This window comes from Gavia stellata, chromosome 17, assembly GCF_030936135.1.
Source record: "Gavia stellata isolate bGavSte3 chromosome 17, bGavSte3.hap2, whole genome shotgun sequence".
NCBI lineage: Eukaryota > Metazoa > Chordata > Aves > Gaviiformes > Gaviidae > Gavia > Gavia stellata.
Window position 1 is genome coordinate 9,668,370 of NC_082610.1, and position 18,358 is coordinate 9,686,727.

At 39.2% G+C, this 18,358-nt stretch overlaps 1 protein-coding gene across 1 annotated transcript in view; it reads right to left on the reverse strand.

Annotated features, from left to right (window-relative positions):
• Positions 1 to 39: 39 nt before the first annotated feature.
• CSTF3 (cleavage stimulation factor subunit 3) overlaps positions 40 to 18,358 on the reverse strand; it is a 52,377-nt gene continuing 34,058 nt past the window's right edge. Inside the window, exons 4-21 of the mRNA XM_059826010.1 lie at positions 16,973 to 17,005; positions 16,489 to 16,586; positions 14,984 to 15,050; positions 14,854 to 14,888; positions 14,621 to 14,747; positions 11,920 to 11,997; positions 11,555 to 11,717; positions 10,924 to 11,033; positions 10,406 to 10,522; positions 9,170 to 9,244; positions 7,702 to 7,845; positions 7,509 to 7,611; positions 5,574 to 5,643; positions 4,065 to 4,260; positions 2,380 to 2,533; positions 1,883 to 1,977; positions 1,695 to 1,755; positions 40 to 704 (exon numbers count right to left, since the gene is read on the reverse strand). Of these exons, the coding sequence (XP_059681993.1) occupies positions 502 to 704; positions 1,695 to 1,755; positions 1,883 to 1,977; positions 2,380 to 2,533; positions 4,065 to 4,260; positions 5,574 to 5,643; positions 7,509 to 7,611; positions 7,702 to 7,845; positions 9,170 to 9,244; positions 10,406 to 10,522; positions 10,924 to 11,033; positions 11,555 to 11,717; positions 11,920 to 11,997; positions 14,621 to 14,747; positions 14,854 to 14,888; positions 14,984 to 15,050; positions 16,489 to 16,586; positions 16,973 to 17,005 (1,929 nt within the window). The 3' untranslated portion in view covers positions 40 to 501. The remainder of the gene's footprint in view (positions 705 to 1,694; positions 1,756 to 1,882; positions 1,978 to 2,379; positions 2,534 to 4,064; positions 4,261 to 5,573; positions 5,644 to 7,508; positions 7,612 to 7,701; positions 7,846 to 9,169; positions 9,245 to 10,405; positions 10,523 to 10,923; positions 11,034 to 11,554; positions 11,718 to 11,919; positions 11,998 to 14,620; positions 14,748 to 14,853; positions 14,889 to 14,983; positions 15,051 to 16,488; positions 16,587 to 16,972; positions 17,006 to 18,358) is intronic.

Here is an 18,358-nt window from a genome sequence, read left to right on the forward strand (position 1 = left end):
TATGGATATCCTTTTATTTTAAAGGAATGTTTTTTTTTTTCCATTTTCAACTACAAAACAGATTCCATACATTCTGCCATAAATAAAAACGAACAATAAGGCAGGACACTACATGAACAAACTGAGAACAACTGTTTTCCAGAAAATGTGAATTAAAAATGCTTCACAAGTATAAGCCATCCAGTTTTTTAAAATAAAACTGTTGAAAACCCACAAGATTTCAAGTGGTAAATGTGAACATCCTTGAAGAACAAAATGCAGTTTTGACATTTTGCACTTTTGGTTTTGAAAACCTAGTTTTGTTCAGAGAACATTCTAAGGTTGTTCTGGCTGTTTTCAGATCAAGAACCATATGGGAGAAGAGGCACCACAGTAACAAAACCATTTTCAAGATTTTTTTGTTTGCAGCTGTCCCTTTTAAATGCTTGACTTTTAAGAGACTGATGGACTCAATGCAAGTCTTTCTATGTCTATCACAGTAGAACTCACTCCAAACTTGTTTCACCGGATTCTCTTTTGCTGTCGTGCTCTGTAAATGTCGTGTACAGGGGGAACTACAGATCCTTTCTCCTCATCGTCATCAGAATCTTCATGTGGTCTCTTAACAGCCTTATTGAGCATAGCGTTATTTTCCACAGGTCCATTGCCTTCCACAGCTATTTCAGGTAGGCCTCCGGTAATTATTCGTACAGCTTCATCAACAGCTTTAGACAGAGAAAATGATTAATTAATTTGTGAAACTAAATTCCCTGATCAGAAATAAGCACGCAAACAGGCACACCAAGATAGATAACATTGTGGAGATTCTGGAACATGAGACATTTTCCTACTCTATTCTCCTGCAAATGTTAAGAATTAAGTCTCTACCGTCTAAAACTCCAAGCTATGGCAAACACTAATTATAAAGTAAATGCTGCTGCTTCAGCTTGAGAGCTCCCTTTACACAATTACTGAGGTCATTTGCAAGCTTAATAAAACAGGAAAGCCTACTGGGGAAACAGTATAGCTAGTTCATGATTCATCAGAAAGTATGCATAGCAGGTCAGTTTCTGCTTATCAACAGAGAAAGCTTCAAATTATACATGGTAGTTTTGAATAGATGTTTTATCTTCACTCTAAAAGAAATTAAATCCTAGCTTGCTTTCTCTGATAATTTGCTCCTGAAACTAACAGAGGGGGTGAAATGGCATTATCATCTGCCATAGTGTACACAAAGCCTGGAGTAGGGATCTGTCCTGTTTTTGTATTTCAGAACTCTACCTTCTTTGTAGGAGCTTAGAAAACACTGCTCTTAAATGGTTCTCAGGCACCACAACAAAGTGCATTCAGGCTTATGCCTACCAATGAACTTACCATACTGCAAATTTGTAATTTAATGTTACAGTTACAATGCTGCTAGAAATAATGCCTTGCTTCTTTTAAAGGATATTCTCAAAATCTTAATTTCTTTCTTCTAACAGTTACCATCAAAATGTTATTAAAGTAGCAGCTGGTGATTTTCAGCTCTTTGACTTTTTGTTCATCTCCCCACAATTAAATGTACAAACATCTCTATGTAGATTCCAACCTACAAACGTACCCAATTCAACAGGATACTCTGTAAATGAGGTCTGGATTTTAGGCAGCAATATCCATATGTAAAACAAAGTCATAGGCAGCACTATCACAGACTCCAGAGTGAACAAATAACTTACTGTCTGGCAGTTTGCATCTTCTAAATATCTCCATGAGCTCATCCACTTGAACAAAGGGACCCTGATTTGTTATAAAAAAAAAAAGAGTTTAGAAGATGATTTTCAATAGAGTGAGACATACTGTGGTTCTGTCAAAATGTAATCTCTTCTACAACTTCTTGAAGTTTTCAGAATTCATTAAAACAAACCTGAAAACAAACAGGAGGTGGCAGGAGCTTCATGAGCACTACGGCTGCTGGTGGAACAGGAAATACCCCACCTGGGACGGGATGTAAACCTGGAGCTGTGGGAAGAAAAACTGTGTGAAACCAGTGCAAGACACCTAGACTTGAATTGCTTTTCCAGCGTTATTATTTGATACAAATAATTACTACCCTGTCACTTTTGCCTCTACTAATTACATATTGTTTAGTCAGTGATCTGAAGTCTATAAGCAGTGTGTATAACAGCTTATTACCATTTACCAGACCCCAAACTACTTGTACTTATTTCCATGTGACCTTAGTATTAAGTAAAATATATATGCCTTTAGCAATCCAATTAAATAACAGCCTAAAATTTAAGTACGTGTTTAGATGACTGAAGACTAGGAAAGTCTCTGTGATTAGGTTTGCTAAACACACAGGTTAATAACTTGCCACTAGGTGAAATACAACCACTTCCGACTGATCCACTTCTGACTTACGTGCTAAGTGTCTTGGCTGAAATGGAATCATTTGTTGAGTGTCCGGTTTTGGATATTCAGGTTTTCTGTCTACTTCATCTTTGAGAACAGGCACAATGGAAGGTGCAACCACAGGGTCTGGAATTATAGCTGCCAGCTTGGCACGGGAGACATCCTGCGAAAGCCAATAAGAGAGCACTGAACTTGGCAGAATCACATTGCTTGTTTAAATTACAGTACAAAACATCTCTCTAGACCAGTCGCTTATTCTCACTTTGTCGCCATTATAACTTCAGATGTCCTCTTAGAAGACCATCTGGGCAAAACTTGCATGTTTTCATCAAACATTTTAGTCCTACAGTGTCCCAGCTGGGAGTGGAAACACTTGTTTTTGTTACCAAATGGGACCGTATTTGTCATTTTTGAGTGGCTCCTTTTTTTTAGGTTAAAAAGATTTAGGTGAACAGGTGCAGACCACTAGGCCTTCACAACTATCATTTCTCCCTCATTTCATTCCCTAGATTGCTTTAGCTGGAAAAGAACTAAAACATAAGGCAGTCAGCAGGCATGCAAAGCACCAGTTCAAATAGGATTATATTTTGGCATGTTACAAGGGCTGAATCAGATTATGCACACACCGCCTCGCATACACTTATCAAGACATACTCTCTTGTAAGTACACCTGTAACTTCAAAATAACTTTGTCCTGGTGGCGTTAAAAGAAAAGTATTCGGTGACTATTATCTCCACCTATCAGGTTATTTTACAACTGTGTGAAGGCCAACAATTCAGCTGCTTTGCTAACTTTGATAACTTCTGTATTTTTCAAAAATTACTTTCCTGTCTAAGAAATAAATGGAAGCTGAGGCAGTTATTTTTCAGACATGAATTGAAGGCTCTCTTCCTGTTCATGCAAATGGGAAACAGCAGTACCTCCAACAGAGCTGTTTCTGCTTCTCTGGCAGCCTATTTTACATCATGCTTAAAAAAAATAAAATCAACATTTTATTCTGTTCTAGTCATTTTCCAAAGTGTTATGGCCTTCCACATGACTAAAACAGTAGCTAAAATACATGTGGTCAGAAACGAGATGGGAGACCACCAGATACAGGTGTCTGGCCTAGACTTTAAATTCCAAATAGCAGCACCAAAGCACTTCAGCCATAATAAACGCCTGAAAAAAAGCAGGCAGTCACTGATCTCCACAGATAACTTTCCTCAGCCGTTTGCGGCAATCACTGGGACTGCAGTATGTTTGTTTTGATATGGTTCTCAATGAAGTGAGCGGAGTTTTGCCAACTGGAGTGGAAGGCAGCCAGCAATGTTTCACACAGATGACCTGATTCTACAAACTTGCAAAAGAATTTTGGTTTTTGAAGGAGCTCAGGTTTAAGTCTGAAGTGGAGGCCTGTAGCTGAGTGGTGATGGCACTAACACATCGACCTTTCCATGGGAAGATGAGAAGTAAATATGAGTACATGAAGTTGCATCTGTTAGTCATGTTCCTTGCTCCTTTCTTGCCCTTGGCCCACAGTGCCCGGCACTTTGCTGCCCAACAAGACAACTACGAGGAGGCATACCAGGCCTGTTTTACCTGCTTTTCTATCAAGGGAAAAAAGTCTAAGGCAAGTCCTAAGCAAGGAATTGCTTAAGTTTGCTAGGACGGAAAAGAGTAACAGTAAAATTAAGTGTTCTTATCCACTTACCTTATAACCAAGGGCCTTCAGTTCGCTAGCAGAGCAAGGGTACAAATCCATGAACTTATACCTGTCTACCAGCAGAGCTGTTTCTTTACCCTCATATTCCTCCTTGAATGCTGTAAACCTCCGCTTTTCAACTTTCAGTATACTAGCTAGATCACCAATGTTACTTTCAAAAGCTAAAAACCGAGCCCAGATTTCCCTATAAAAGAACAGATAAATAGACAGTTGCTGAAGGAGAAAGAATTACTGATTACGACCCAATTAAAAAAAACACGAGAGGAGAGAGTCAAAGGAGATAATCTGGCAACACATGACCATTTCTGTTATTTACTTTCAATGCATCTATAACATGCATTACCTTCCCAGTGCCTTTTATATGTCTGTAAAAGCTTTTGATCTAGTGGATCGTAAAGGACTTTGTTATGGAAAGGAAAGGATTACTGGTGTAAATGACTTCAGCACTTGAGGTAAGCTTTTATCATCAATGTAAGACGCACAAATAGACCTTACTCATTCTGCGACACAGAATTTCACTGTGATCCTGATATGTGAGGGACTTTTCAACATAGATTATGATTTAGTTCATTGGCATAGACTAGCATATTCTAGCAGGCAAGAGCAATACCCTATAACACAATAGGCAACACTTCAGAATTTTACATAGCCCAAAATATTTATAGTTACTGCTTATTTCTCTGTTGGAAATCTCATACCTAACTAAGCAACATCTCACCATATTTCTGGACTTGATTCAACTTTCATTTTAGTTTTGGAGTTCACCTTTGAAGAAGATACAGCTTTTAAATTCTTGGGTTTTCTCACTTTTAAAATGGACATAAAAAATTTCTCATGAAAGATCAGAATTAAAGTGCAGAATGAATGTGCATAGCAGTGCGATGTTTGATTTCTTAGTTTTGATGCCTATGTCTACCAGAATAATAATGGTGAACACTTCAACTGCAAAGGGTTTGATAATCAATTTTTTAGAGAAATAAATTAAAAAAGTAGTAATGAAAATGTGGCGGTGAGTGGTAAATCCAAGTCTTTTTGGTTCTTCCCCTGTTTTATTTTCAGTTGGCTGGGAGTTGTTCAGCATTCTCCTCAACAAATTCCTGACTCAACTTCTCTAACATAATGCTCCTGCAAGATGTTCTCAACTCCTTCCCCCATCTACCTAAAGCATCGCTCTGGTGAGCGATACATGTCATTAGCCACACCACCTGCTCAAACCATTGAATCCTTACTGCGCAGGATAATTTTGCACTCTATCCTCAACAATCCTGTGTCAATGAGGTTTTAAAGTCAATAGATTAATGAATTTCACTGCAAGTGGGATAGGGACTTTCACAAATCTGTCAGAGTTGTTGCTATTTTAGACAGCATGAAGAGGGGAAGGAACATCTGTACCTAGTTTTGTCCTACTGTTCATTTTTCTAATTTCTTTGGCATGTTTGTAGTTGAAAGGGGTTATGTATCTTTTTTAGTGTAGTGAAACTGCTTTTGCAGACGTACCCAGATTTCTCAGGTGGAAGGCTCCCTGAAGTTAAAACACGTTCAAACAAAACTCTTGTATTATTGTCCTCTTTAAAAATAGAAAGAAAAAAGAAAAATCACACTGAGTAAAATATATTAAAGACAATTTAAAATCACGTCCATTCAAAGAAATGTGTACATTGAATTAAATATAAGGCTGACATTCTGATACCTGGATTTGAGTTTCAGTAAGTAGAAAAAAAATCCGAATGCCTACATAAACTTTACCAACGTTAAATTCTACTGTGAATTTTTTATTTGAAAGTCTAGTTTTGTTGATGGCAACAAACTGATCCTGATACAGGTTCTTTTGTAACAACACAGCTATTGCTTGGCATCTTTTCAGGATCTCTGTTTTTTCCATTTTCTTTAATTATCACAATGGCCTATCTCGGTAATTTTAAATTTGGCCTTTCAATTAATTACTTCCCTTTTATATTAGGGCAATATTAATATACTTGTGTGTTCCTCAGAAGTCCTCCCAAAATTATTAGACTTGGTTGCCAATAAGCAGTCAGCCTTTTTATGTTGCCAGCTGGGGGAATGGAGTGGTTGGTGGTTTTGTTCTTAAAACTGCTAGCTTCTGCCCTGTCTCTCTCACTGTATATTTCACCATATCTTATGTTTACAGGAGTTCAGTCATCTACTGTTTTTCAGTAAAGTCTGCTGGGTTGCTAAGACAGAGCAATACACTGGCAAGTTTTAAGATAATTTTTTCTCATGTCAACCTATGGAAAGGCATTGCAAATATTCATGTAGACCTAAAGAAATTCCTTGCAAAATTAAATACACTTTGACTTGGAAAAAATCTCTGTCTACAGCTCACAGGAGAGAAAAAAAAAAAGCTCTAAATCTGTTCAGAATTTCAGAGCCTGGGAAAAAAAAAAAAAGGCACTGTAGTCTGACAGGCGAGAGTCATGCGCCTGGTGCCTATGGAATGCACTGGGATGTTGAGAAGATCCAGCAGCGCAGCAACTTGCAGCCACCGCTCACACCAGTGGCATGGAGGCTGGCTCACAAAATTGAGCTAGCAATTTGTAATAAACCCCACATTGTGTTACACTTCTGGGTTGTTATGCTACAAATACTGAGCTAGAGTATTGACTACTTGAAGAAATACCTGAAGAAATCTGAAAATCTAATGGGTATCTGGCAGACAGGACTGGGCAGAAGAAGAGCCTGGGATGAGCCGCTCTTCTCCCTTTTTTCTGTTTCCCCGTGAAACATGGACCGGGACAGTTCCACACAGAGGTCTCTGTCAGCCCCTACTCCCCACAGCAGCTCGGGTTTCTTGCAACATCACTATTAACTCCTGCATCAGGGAATCCCACATAGAGACCTTTCGCCACCGCCACCACCTCCTGCCCAGGGCTCCCCAGCCCACTGTGCCCCTGTGCTGGCACAGGCAGGGAGCTGCGTGCCCTGCTCTTTGCACTGCAAACCAGCTCCCCGGCAACTTCCAAGCAGGACCGATATTCACCATATTGCTTGCTCATCTCATCTGTTTGGGGAGAGTGAGTTTAAATTAATTCTAGTAGGGACCAACTAACCCATCACTCCTCTCGTGCTGATTTCAACCTCCTATAGATCTTCTTCCTTGGGATTTAGATTTCTCAGTGTACTCCCTCCTGTTCATAGCAGATGCTGTAAAATTGCTGCAATGCAGGTGAGTTGCAATTTGGAAAGTTCACTCTGCTCTATTCAGTAGAATCAAAATGTAATGTCAATGCACTTCTGGAACTTCAGTAAGGACAAAACAGCAGGGTTTTTTTCCAAATTAATCGCTGAGTTTTACAAACAGGTTTCATTGCTTTTCAAGAATTAAAACTAAAATGCAAAGAACTTGGCCTGAACCAAAACTCACAGAGAAGGCACTTTAATGCTTCATTAGCCCTCTCAAAGCTTAAAGCTTACCATTAAGGTGAGAAAGGTAGTCGATATATGCCAGTACATATTCTGGAATGTCCCCGTATTTTTTCAGCCCTAGCTCAAAAATCTTAAAGGCCACAGACTTATCCTGCAAACGTTAAAAAAACAAAAATTAGCTTCAGTGAGCTATGCACCCTCCTGATACTTCTTTAATATCAGACTAAGCATATATGATTACCTTACTACAATAATACTCCATTAAAGCTGCTGTAACATAGACATGATGGCGGGTCCGGGTATCCTCTCTTGCTTTCTTAAATATCATTCTTCCAGATTTTATGCCTTCTGCTCGCCTTGCAAATTTCATATATTGGATATAAACCTAAGGTGCATATTAATATTTATATAGTATCAGTGCTAACGAAGAATACTAGGATATAACAAAGTTTTTGACTATATCTGAAATAATCTTTACTCACAAAATACAGCTAATAAGTCATAATAGAAAAAAGATTGTGTTGTGCCTCTATGTTGTTTTGCTATAAATACTGAGGCAAAGCTTTTTATATACTTTTTTTAAAAAAATGGAATATACCTAAGACTGATCCCCTGAAATGACAATAGTTAATACACAGATTTTTCAAGGAAGGGGAGGTAAGTAGATGAATGTAATTTACATAAGCTGGTGCCTTCAGAGAACTAGAGGCTTACTGTTAGAAAGGTAACTTTCCAATAAAGACATTCATAAGGCTAAAGAACAGTCAAAAGGCCTGATGAAGCATTTTGATGTACTTTATACAATCCAAGACACAAATCATACTGTCTGCAAATATTTATACCCGATCAAGGAAATAATGAATGTGCTATTTAATTCAGTGGCCAATTTGTGATTTGCATTTCTTTGGGATTTAACTTTCCTCCACTCTGAATTAGATCACAAGTAACGTCATTCCTCAAATAGGAGGAACTGGTATGTGGTTTCTCAGAAAATGTGTATATGGAAAGCATTATGATCTGTGTTTAATGAATAGAACAAGTCAGTAAATGGATACCTTTCCTCTGATCCTGACCTGTTTTTTAATTTTAGACCTCAGACCTTCTTCTTCCTTCTCATGCTTTGTTGTGTCTATCTATAAACTATATAACTTTTTGAGGGCAGGTTACTTTCTCACACCATTTGTTCAGTACTAGCACAGCTGGCACTACAATGTTGTTTACTATATAACAAGCAGATATACAGCAATACTCTTTGATACTTATATGATGCATTACAAATTTATTTGCAAACTCCATGGACACAGTACGGTGTATTTCTGTCTAGGGAGAACAATGGGCAAAGGCAACATGCTTTCAATCAGTTAATGGGAGGCAAAGTGAAATTTTAGTTGAGCCAACAAAACATACACCAATTCTTATGACCTGTGTCATGAAATCTTTAATATCTTATATCTTCATTGCTTGTTTTAAGAGATTCTCCAAAAGAGACAGAGGAGAAAAGTGCACATGACAGTGTATCTGAGTGGATTAAAGGCTATAATTATCAACCTCGCTGAAATTTTAATCTAATTCTGTCATTTCAGTACTCCATCTGCTCAATCATCCTTGTGACCCAGTGAACTCCTGTAAGTACTTCCCCATTCTTTTGAGCGTACTCAGGTGACTATCCACGCAAGTGTGGAAAAACTCAATACTAAGTATCATCTTACCAGTGTGGGATCAATGTCTTCAATAGCCAGGAGTCGGTTATATATGCTGTGTACTTTCTCATACTTCATTCGACTCTAAGTAAATAAAAAGGAAGTACAGACTGCTTAGTAATACTATTACAAATCACCTGTGAGAATGCAAAAATCAGTCTGAAGAAAAAACTAAAATTTTTCTGTTTCCTTTTTGCCCCAATTGACCACTAAGTATGTCAGTCCCTTTACTCAGATGCATTTTTCATCTTGTGCAGTCATTTCTTTACTTCCCACATTAATTTCTCACTAGTGCTTACACACGTGCTTTTCAAAAATCTCTGAAGTCTTTTTCTAACTTAGTAATACTGCAGCAGAACTGCCATTGTAGGTGTTTGGGATAAGATGACTGTTTCCTTTACCTCCGTCTAAAAGTAACGTGCAGACAGCTAGGAAAACCACCTTCTTCACTCTCCAACCTACGCATTTCAAATAATCCATTCTGCTCCCTGCCAGCTGCAGCTCTACAAGTCGTATTGTGCAACCTTAAAAAATTTAAATCACTAATACGCTTAGGATACAAGAGGCTGCACCGAAAGCCAAGGAAGGCTTTTTCTTTTAAGGGCAAAGGGGTTTTTTTGCTGTTGTCCTCAGGATCTTCCTGCAAAGATTCTCCCATGTTATGCTAAGCGGGCAAAATATATCCTGCAGAGGATTCCATAGTCCTCATGGGATCAGTGGGAAACAGCCTTTATTCCTGATGGTTCATTTGCAAAACCAACCATTGTTGGGGCATTACTCACTACAGAGGCTGTGCAATATGGTGGTAGCCTGGGTGAAGAGATTTCACAAGAAAGCTGCAGTATAGGGTGCCTCCCATCTTCCCTCAGAGCCATGCAAACACAAACATTAAATCCCCAAGAATTAGATAGGAAAGGTGTTCTTTATCCCCATTTTAAAAGTGAAGAGGCTGATGCTCCGGTAAATGTAAACCTACCAGCCTTTCAACCTCATAGACATTTGAAAAATATAGTCAATATTTAAGTGGAAAGACAGTAGATTTTCAAAAATTTTGTAACTCATACTATGGGCTTTTCTTCTCCATTTTGTCAGCTCAGTCTCAGAAACACTGAATGAGGTTAAGGCTAGAAGAATCAGTAAATTAATTCTATAGAATTCTGTGTATTCAGTATGTTTCAAATAAATGACATTACTGATGAGAGATGTCTTTGGGTTTTGATGTCAGTACGTCACTATTTTGCTTACCTCTTCATAATCTGCATATGCAAAATAAAGAAGCATATTCTTCTTTAATAAAGTGCTGATCGCTCTTTCATAAATATTAGCAGCCTCATCACTGAAAAGTTTAGCATTGTTCATGTCCTGTTATAAAATAAGTATGATAATGTAATTGTTCAGCATCTCTGAAAATGAAGGCCAATCTATGGAATATCTTCTGTGTGTGAAAAGCCCCAGTGACAATAAAGAGATAATCATCTCCCCAGTACTTAAGGAAGCACAGAATCAGGCCAACTCCCCCCCCCACCCCCGGCCCCAACATAAAACTGGCCAACACTGAAATAGATTTTCATAATTCTTATCTCAAATGCAAATATTTTTCTTTGTTAAAATAGCCCCAATTTTCAAACTCTGAACATGACACAATTTATGGTGCTAAATATTTTTCACAGCCCTCCTTGGTTCTTAAGTATTTGAGGAAAAATTAACAGTACACCATGTCAAAGCAATAAAATAAGAAAGAAAACCAATGGCAATCTGCTTACCCCTTTTTCAGCTAGCAGTTTACTAGATTGCTCAAGGTACTGTGCAGCTTCATACCAGATATCTGGGTGATGTCCCAGAACCAAAAGGCATTGCTCATAGGCAAACATAACTGGGGAGACAAAATGTAAGAAATGTACCTTGTATATTATCACGGAAATGGTACCGTCGTGCACAATGGAAGTATGAAATACAAAACCCAGTGAAGAAATCAGACAATATTAACACAAATTGGCTCTCAATACAATGATCACAACTGCAGTTCTTTTATGTTGCCAGGAACTTTACGAATCATAACCAGCAGCTAAAACCTGCCTCCTCCACAGGGAAGAAGCAGAACTCATTCAAGAACATCAGCCATAAAATCAGGCTGCGATCCACCACTTCCTGACCTCCAATGAAAGTTCAGTGGCACACGACTATTGCACTGTCCCCCAAAATCCATGTATTACTTTCAGCTTGGCTTGAGCAGAAACTGAAGAGTAAAAAAAACATCCATACAATTCAAGAAACTTGATCAACTTCTGCTCCAGCATGACCCCTGAACACTAAATCACATCATTGCTTACGCTGGAGGTCATTAATGGAGCTAAGAAATACAAGTCTACATGTCCTAGCACAATATCCAATTACCTCTTTTTGTTATGAGAGTTTGATCTTCTGTACGCAGAGGATTGCTCTTTTCCCACTGGATGTATTTCTTCCACATGTCTACCTGCTGAGCCTCTTGTGGGGTATTTTGGGGGGGGACAGAGGGAGCATTGCGGTCCAGACCTTTCATCACTGTCTCATATTCCTGAAACAGAAGCAATGTTTTGCACGGTAGATTTAAACACATTAAACACTTATTTTAGGTTACGCTTTATAAAACTGATACAAATATTTTAGCATACCAACCTTATTAGTCTAAGACACACTTTTATTTGAAAATAAGAACCAAATTTAATGCTAGGTTGTAGAATTAAATAGAACAAAGAAAAGTCAACAGAAGGTTGTACCTTTGCTACACGTCGTGCATTCATATAATCTCTACTCCTGTCTTCAATCATCTTCTTAGCTAAGTGAATATTGATGCCCTGGAGAATGGTGAAAAAAGGTTTTGGGAATGTGCAATTTCACTTCTGAAATACTGAATCTCATTTCACACAGAAAAGAGCTTGAATGGGGATGCAAAAGTGAGCAAGAAGGACAAAGCTGTTTTAAAATACTGATCTCAAAAGGTACTGCAGTTCTCCTAATAAACATATGGGCAAGAACTTGTTTATCAGACAATAAACTCACTACTAAAAATCAACTAACCTGAAGCACCTCAGTATAGTTTTAATCACTTACAGCTTTCAAAAATACAATTAACTTTACATAAACCTGCTGGGGGAGGAAGTGGAAAGAATGTGTTTCTGATTTACATTTTCCTTTTAAATCCTGGTCAGTGCCTAGTCAGAGTCACAGCCCCCTGTCTTGCTGCTGCCTGTTGTTCCCCAGGTGAAGACTGAGACAGCATATAAGCAATTCAGTTTTCTTGGAAAAGTAATAACAGAGATTGACCTCAAAGCTTCGCCTTCTCCTCGGTTCCTGAAGTAACTGACAGCTTTTAAAAGAGGTTATATTCAACACACAGGTACCTTTGTCAGCTGAGAGAGACTTGAGACCTGTCACTGCAGAAAGTGACACCCCTCCAGGACCGCAGGCGCACGCAGAGGGCCCTGCCGCGCTGCTGGCCAAGAGCAGCAGGGGACTGGGGGCAGCCGGGCCCCCAGGCACAAACCCACATCTCAACATCGGCCACACAGACCTGGTCACGGGGGCCCAGGCATGAACAAAATCTCGAAGAACCACTCTTACGGCAGGATAAGCAACCGCCCTTTTGTTCATGCCTGTGTCAGGGTGGATTTTGCTGGTGTGGCTTGCCAGGACTTTGAGGACGGTGAGCACAGCTTTCAGTCCTATTCCAAACAAGCACCTGAGCTGGGTACTGACTCATTACAGAAGCAAGGTACCATCTGGACTCTTGCAGAGTGCTGTCTGGGATAGGTATCTGGGCCAGTTAGCATGCAAAACCAGCAATGCCCCATTTAATGCGGGACTGGGCTGAAGATGCAGCAATATTCTCCCAGGATGCACTCCCAGCCTCATGAGGTGCAGCCGTGTGGCTTTGTGAGCCAAAGATTGTCACTTCTCTGTCTCACTAGGGGTGTTACCACTTTTGAGCATTTGTTTAATTAAAGATACTGGTGACTGACAGACTGATATTGCTACCTGGTGGCTAACAACTGGGCTAAAGGGAAGCTTGAGAGTATTTTAATTGCAGCAAATAGCCAGTAACCTTTCGTACCGAGACCTGCACATGATCTCTGTGTTGTTGGGCTACTGATGTAGGGAACCACTTCCCCCTCAAAGAGCCCTTCTGGTGAGGAACATTTCCTTCCCTGTGCCAGGACACCTGCACGCAGCAGCCCTTTCCCTCGAGGCCAACCTTGCCAGAAGAGGACGTACAGAAACCCACGTCCGAGCAGAGCACTGGCCCTCAGCTTCCAGCAACTCTGAACAGCCCGAGGTACTGGTTTGTGTTACAGGTGTCAGCCAGAGCTGCCTCAACCAGAAGGAGGTACAGAATGAATGTAGGACAGGTTTCAGCTATTGTTTTGACAGCCTCCCTACGTATTAATGAAAGCAGTAGGAACCAGCAGTGACAGCCTTCATTTGCTATGTGGGAGGGAAAGAGGAGGTTTACAGGGAAGTTGTATGGGGGATTTTCCTACGCAGGAGAAGGCATGTCGCTGGGGGTCTTCCCTGGTGGTCTGTGGTATCCCTGACAGGGGTGATGGGCTGTTATAGTATATGCTCATGGCTGCGGATGCCAGGAGGTACTCCCACCGGCTAAGCTCAGTGGCCCTATTAGCGTCAGGTCACCAATCCTACAACTTGCATAATTAGCAACAAGAGAAATTTTCCCTTCTTTACTGCTCAGTGCACAGCTGACCTGCAGCATGCCAGCATCTGCAACCCCGGGCGCAATGTGCAGGACAAGGGACAGTGCTGAGCACGAGGACATCTGCCCTCAGTTCTGGATTCCCCCCTCTGCCAATGGGGATAGGTTAACAAGCCATTACCAAATGTGTTTACAGGTGCAGCTACAAATTAGCGTGCAAGGTCAATGAGCTGAGGTTACGTGCTGAAGACAGCGTGGTAGCAGACTCACCTGAATTGATGCTATAATGGCTTTAGGTGAAGGACGGTGAGGAACATTTTATATGTACTCGAGACCATATAACTTAATACCGTGAAGGAAGCCCAAACCATCATAGCTGAATGCCATTTTACCCTGTTCAATTATAACTGAAAGGAGGGGAGTGCCTCCTTGGGGAAGCAAGCCCTCATTGCCAGCTGATCTGCTCTGGCTTCCATTAAATACATTCCCCATTGATACCAGTGATTTCTAATTCACCAGCAATTCTGTTGGGCCAACTGGGAAATGGGACAGTTAAATAGAAAGTCTTTAAAATAAAAAATAATTATCACTCAGGTACCTGTACAGTTTTGCCACAGGTCCTGGCACATACTGCACATGCAAAACGTGTTTATACTGCCGGTCATCTCTTTTACACATAATTATTTAGTGGATACAGTTTGGGCCCCAAACTTAATTATAAGATTTTTTTTTTTTTCAATGTCACAAACAAATTTCATGTTCTTGATTACCTCTTCGTATTTGTTATAATCTCTCCAGAGCTGTTCTATGTTTATCATTGGATTCACGCAACCACGCTGGTAAACCCTACGGACAGCTGTTATCCTCTGGTTTTCTGCATAAGATCCTACTGCTTCTCTAAATAGCGGGGAGAGAGATTAATGTCAGCTATTACAGATCGTAACTGGTATGAACATCAACATTACATTAACTGAGCTTAAAAAAATTCTTTTAAGGTACTTACACGCCTTTCAAAAAATTGATGTAATCCACCCAGATCTATGTGAGAAAAAATATTACATATAATGAAACCAATGTTTAGCTGTACTTCTTATAAAGTAAGAAATAAAATGGTTTTTGATAAAAAAACATACCTGGTATGACATGATTTCCATGCCAATCTTATCCAGAGCAAAATCATATGCCTGAGCCATTTTTTCTCTGAGGAAAAAAACAAACCACAAAGACCATAGGGCAAGTCTTTAGTATTTTAAAAATTCTTTATTTAAAAGTATTCTTTTGTGCAGCAAATTCTAAACAAACATTGAGGTATGAAAAGTATCATTCAACAGCTGAGAGTAAAAATTGGCATTCAGATAGCTTTAACTTCTGCATTTAGGGTTTGGTTTTATTTTTTAAGAAAATTATTTAAATCTATTGGTGGCAATCTAGCACTTGAACAGTTCCTGAGATCCCCCCTCCTTAAGTAAGTGGAAATTTACATGTACTATGTGCACTGGAAATTAGGAAGATAGAAAACAACTACTCTCTACATCTTCTTAGCTGACAGATGTACCCGCAGTTTCTTTTTCCCCCCAGAATTTCCCAAACCTTGTTGTAATTCTCCAGGAACACCAAAAGGCTGGGGCAATTAGGAGTAGCTCCCCTGGGTGGAAACTGGCAAAAATCATTCACATGATTTCTTATCCCCCCAAATTCAAAGTATTTTTCCCCAAATTTAAAATGTTCACAGAATATTTCCTTGGTCAAGCTTCAATTAAAACAGCTTTTTCTCTCTCCCACTTTTCTCCCAGTTTCCTTTACTCAAACACCTTCTAGTACCTTACTACCTCCTTGACCGTATTAGCAGGAAAAATAGAGGAAAGTTAAATTAGCTAAAAATATAGAGGGGGTGCTGGTACTTTTTTAACCAAAACACTCTTATAAAAAGAAAAAAAAAAATCTGCTTTTTTTCTGTCAATGCATTAGTTATCTTGCCAGTTATAATACAAAGAAATTACGGTGGGCTGGGGAAGAAACAGTTTATAGATGCTGAAAGGTACTGGTATTTTTTGAAATCTTAATCAGGAAGAAAAAACATTAAACTCAGTCTGCAGGATTATAAAGAAGCAAAATGTAGTAAATGAAAAGGGATGAAGATGAATGCATCCCAAAATTATGATACCCTGACTTTTATGCTTTTTTATGCCTTCCGAAACTTTCTCTAATTATTGAACTATTTACTATTGCTAGTCAAATATAGTACCTCAGCTGGCATCAATGCTGAATTTTGTGAAGACTCTAACCAGGGCACTAAGGGGAGGACAGCAAAAGGTCCCGACTGAGGCAGAAGTGTGTTTCAGACTGGCTCAAGCACCAATCTCATCTGCAGGGAACCAGCATGGATACACCAGCTACTCCCCTGCTCTTGTCCCACCTTGTTATACGGATCCAGACTAAGGAAGGAATTTTACTCAGCAAGCTCAATTAAAGAAACTTTAAAAGGAAATGTTTTCTAAATGCAGATTATGTATTATCCACTCTGCCGGAAGATCCCCAGGCAGGTTTGCCACCCAGGTTCCTCCCCACCCCCTAGTCAAAAATCTAAAAGAGATTCACCGTAAAACTAGAATAATTCAGAGCAACTCTGTTAACTTACTTGTAACTAGGTAGCTTCCCCTTGGTTTCTCGTACATAGGAAAGGTAACATTTCCATAAATCAATGTGTAAAACCTTCATAAGGCATCGCTGAAATAACTGTTTAATACATCAAGAAGACGTGATCAGGATTCCAGATACAGAAATCAGGTTTCTACTTTTAAAGCTATACAGTATGAATTAAAATAGTCTTTGTAATTATGATTGAGATTTGTAAGAAAGAATAAGTTAAACTACTCCTTCTTTTGACTAAAGCATCTCCGTGCTCTGCAAGGGAACTGGAAAGAATTAAGCAGAGAAATTTCTCTGCGCACTTTGCTGATTACAGCTCGGTAGCAACAGCAAATCAACTTTAGTGATGCTTTATCTGTGTTTTTGAGTAGTGCATTCAATGACAGCTATAGTTCTTTTCAATCTGCTTTAGCCCAATCACAAGATACTTGTCCTTGTTATAGAGATATATTACATATATTGATAGGACTCACCTTTTCCACTTTGTCATAATTTTTTGCTTTAATCTATAGGGAAGCAGAAAAAAACAAATCACTTAAGAAACTATTTTAGAATAGTAGGAATATATTCTTCATACAGTACTATAGCATTCCAGTTTGTACTTTGGCTGCCTTAGCCAATTACATTGTAACACCACATAATGTTGCAAAGATAAAATTAAACATTAAAAAAATCATGTACTTTGCCTAGCTTTTTCAAATTAGTGTTGGTTTTATTTATTTTTTTATTTCACTTCCACTAGGGCCAAAATTTAGGTACCAGTAGGTAAAGATGCTTTCCTGTATTCTGGTTTGGACACCCAGACTTAGCCTCTTATTTTAAGGTACTCTGTTGCCTTAAGTGCATATATTGACCAAAGCGTCTAGATCAGGATTTAGTAAATGAATGGTAAAATACCATATTTACAAAACTAATAGGCTAATAAATGTATTATATTTGAATATTAATTTCTCAAAGTACATTTTGCTATAATATGCTGATGCTGAATAAGGGAATAATAAACGACGGAGAATCTGTTTTTCGACAGGTGCCCCCAGCCCTGGTGCTCCCTTCCAGGAGGGACCAAGCCACACTCACATCTCGGCACTTGTTTCATTCAGACACTACGCACACTGCAAGGGTAGAGGGTGAGACCTTGTCTTGAAGAAACAGGCTGTCTTTCAGATAGGACACAGAAAAGCACAAGACAGACATAGAGGACAGACTGGCACGCTTCATGTATTTATTAGCTCCAGTTACGTTAAGGTAGTAGGCAATCTGTAGAGACAGACCCTGAAAAAACAAGGAAAATCTATAATGCCTCTAGAAGATGCTTATCTTTGTTGAAATAAAGAGCCTTTAACGAAGTAAGGATTTGTTATACTGTATTGCATCTTTTTAAAGCATCAAAACTCCCTTTTAAATCTCATTGCTCTTCGTTTCTTTAGGGAATTCACAGCTTTTCTTCTTGGTGTGAAACATGAGAGCCACAGGAGCAGCTCTGAAAGCCTTTCATTTTCCCCGAAGAGCATGGCAGTAGGCAGTAAACAGCACCATTTCGCACCGGGTATTAATTATATCAGTTTTATATCATTCTCGTTCTAAAGCATGAGAGAATTTTTAATGGAAGCATTAGGAAACACCGACTCATCTGCAGGAGGCCTAAAATAAATAACATGTCCTGTACAGCTCTGTGAACTGCCTTTCCTGTCTGCCGTTTCCTGAGTTTCTATACTCCTGCAACACCCCAGCCTCCAAGACCCCTAAACATACGGGTCTCACAGAGTATCCCAATTTCTCTCACTCCTAAACGAGCTCAATTAAAAATGAGAGAATTCAAACAAATTTTGCAGAAAAACTTTAATGGCACACATAGCAGA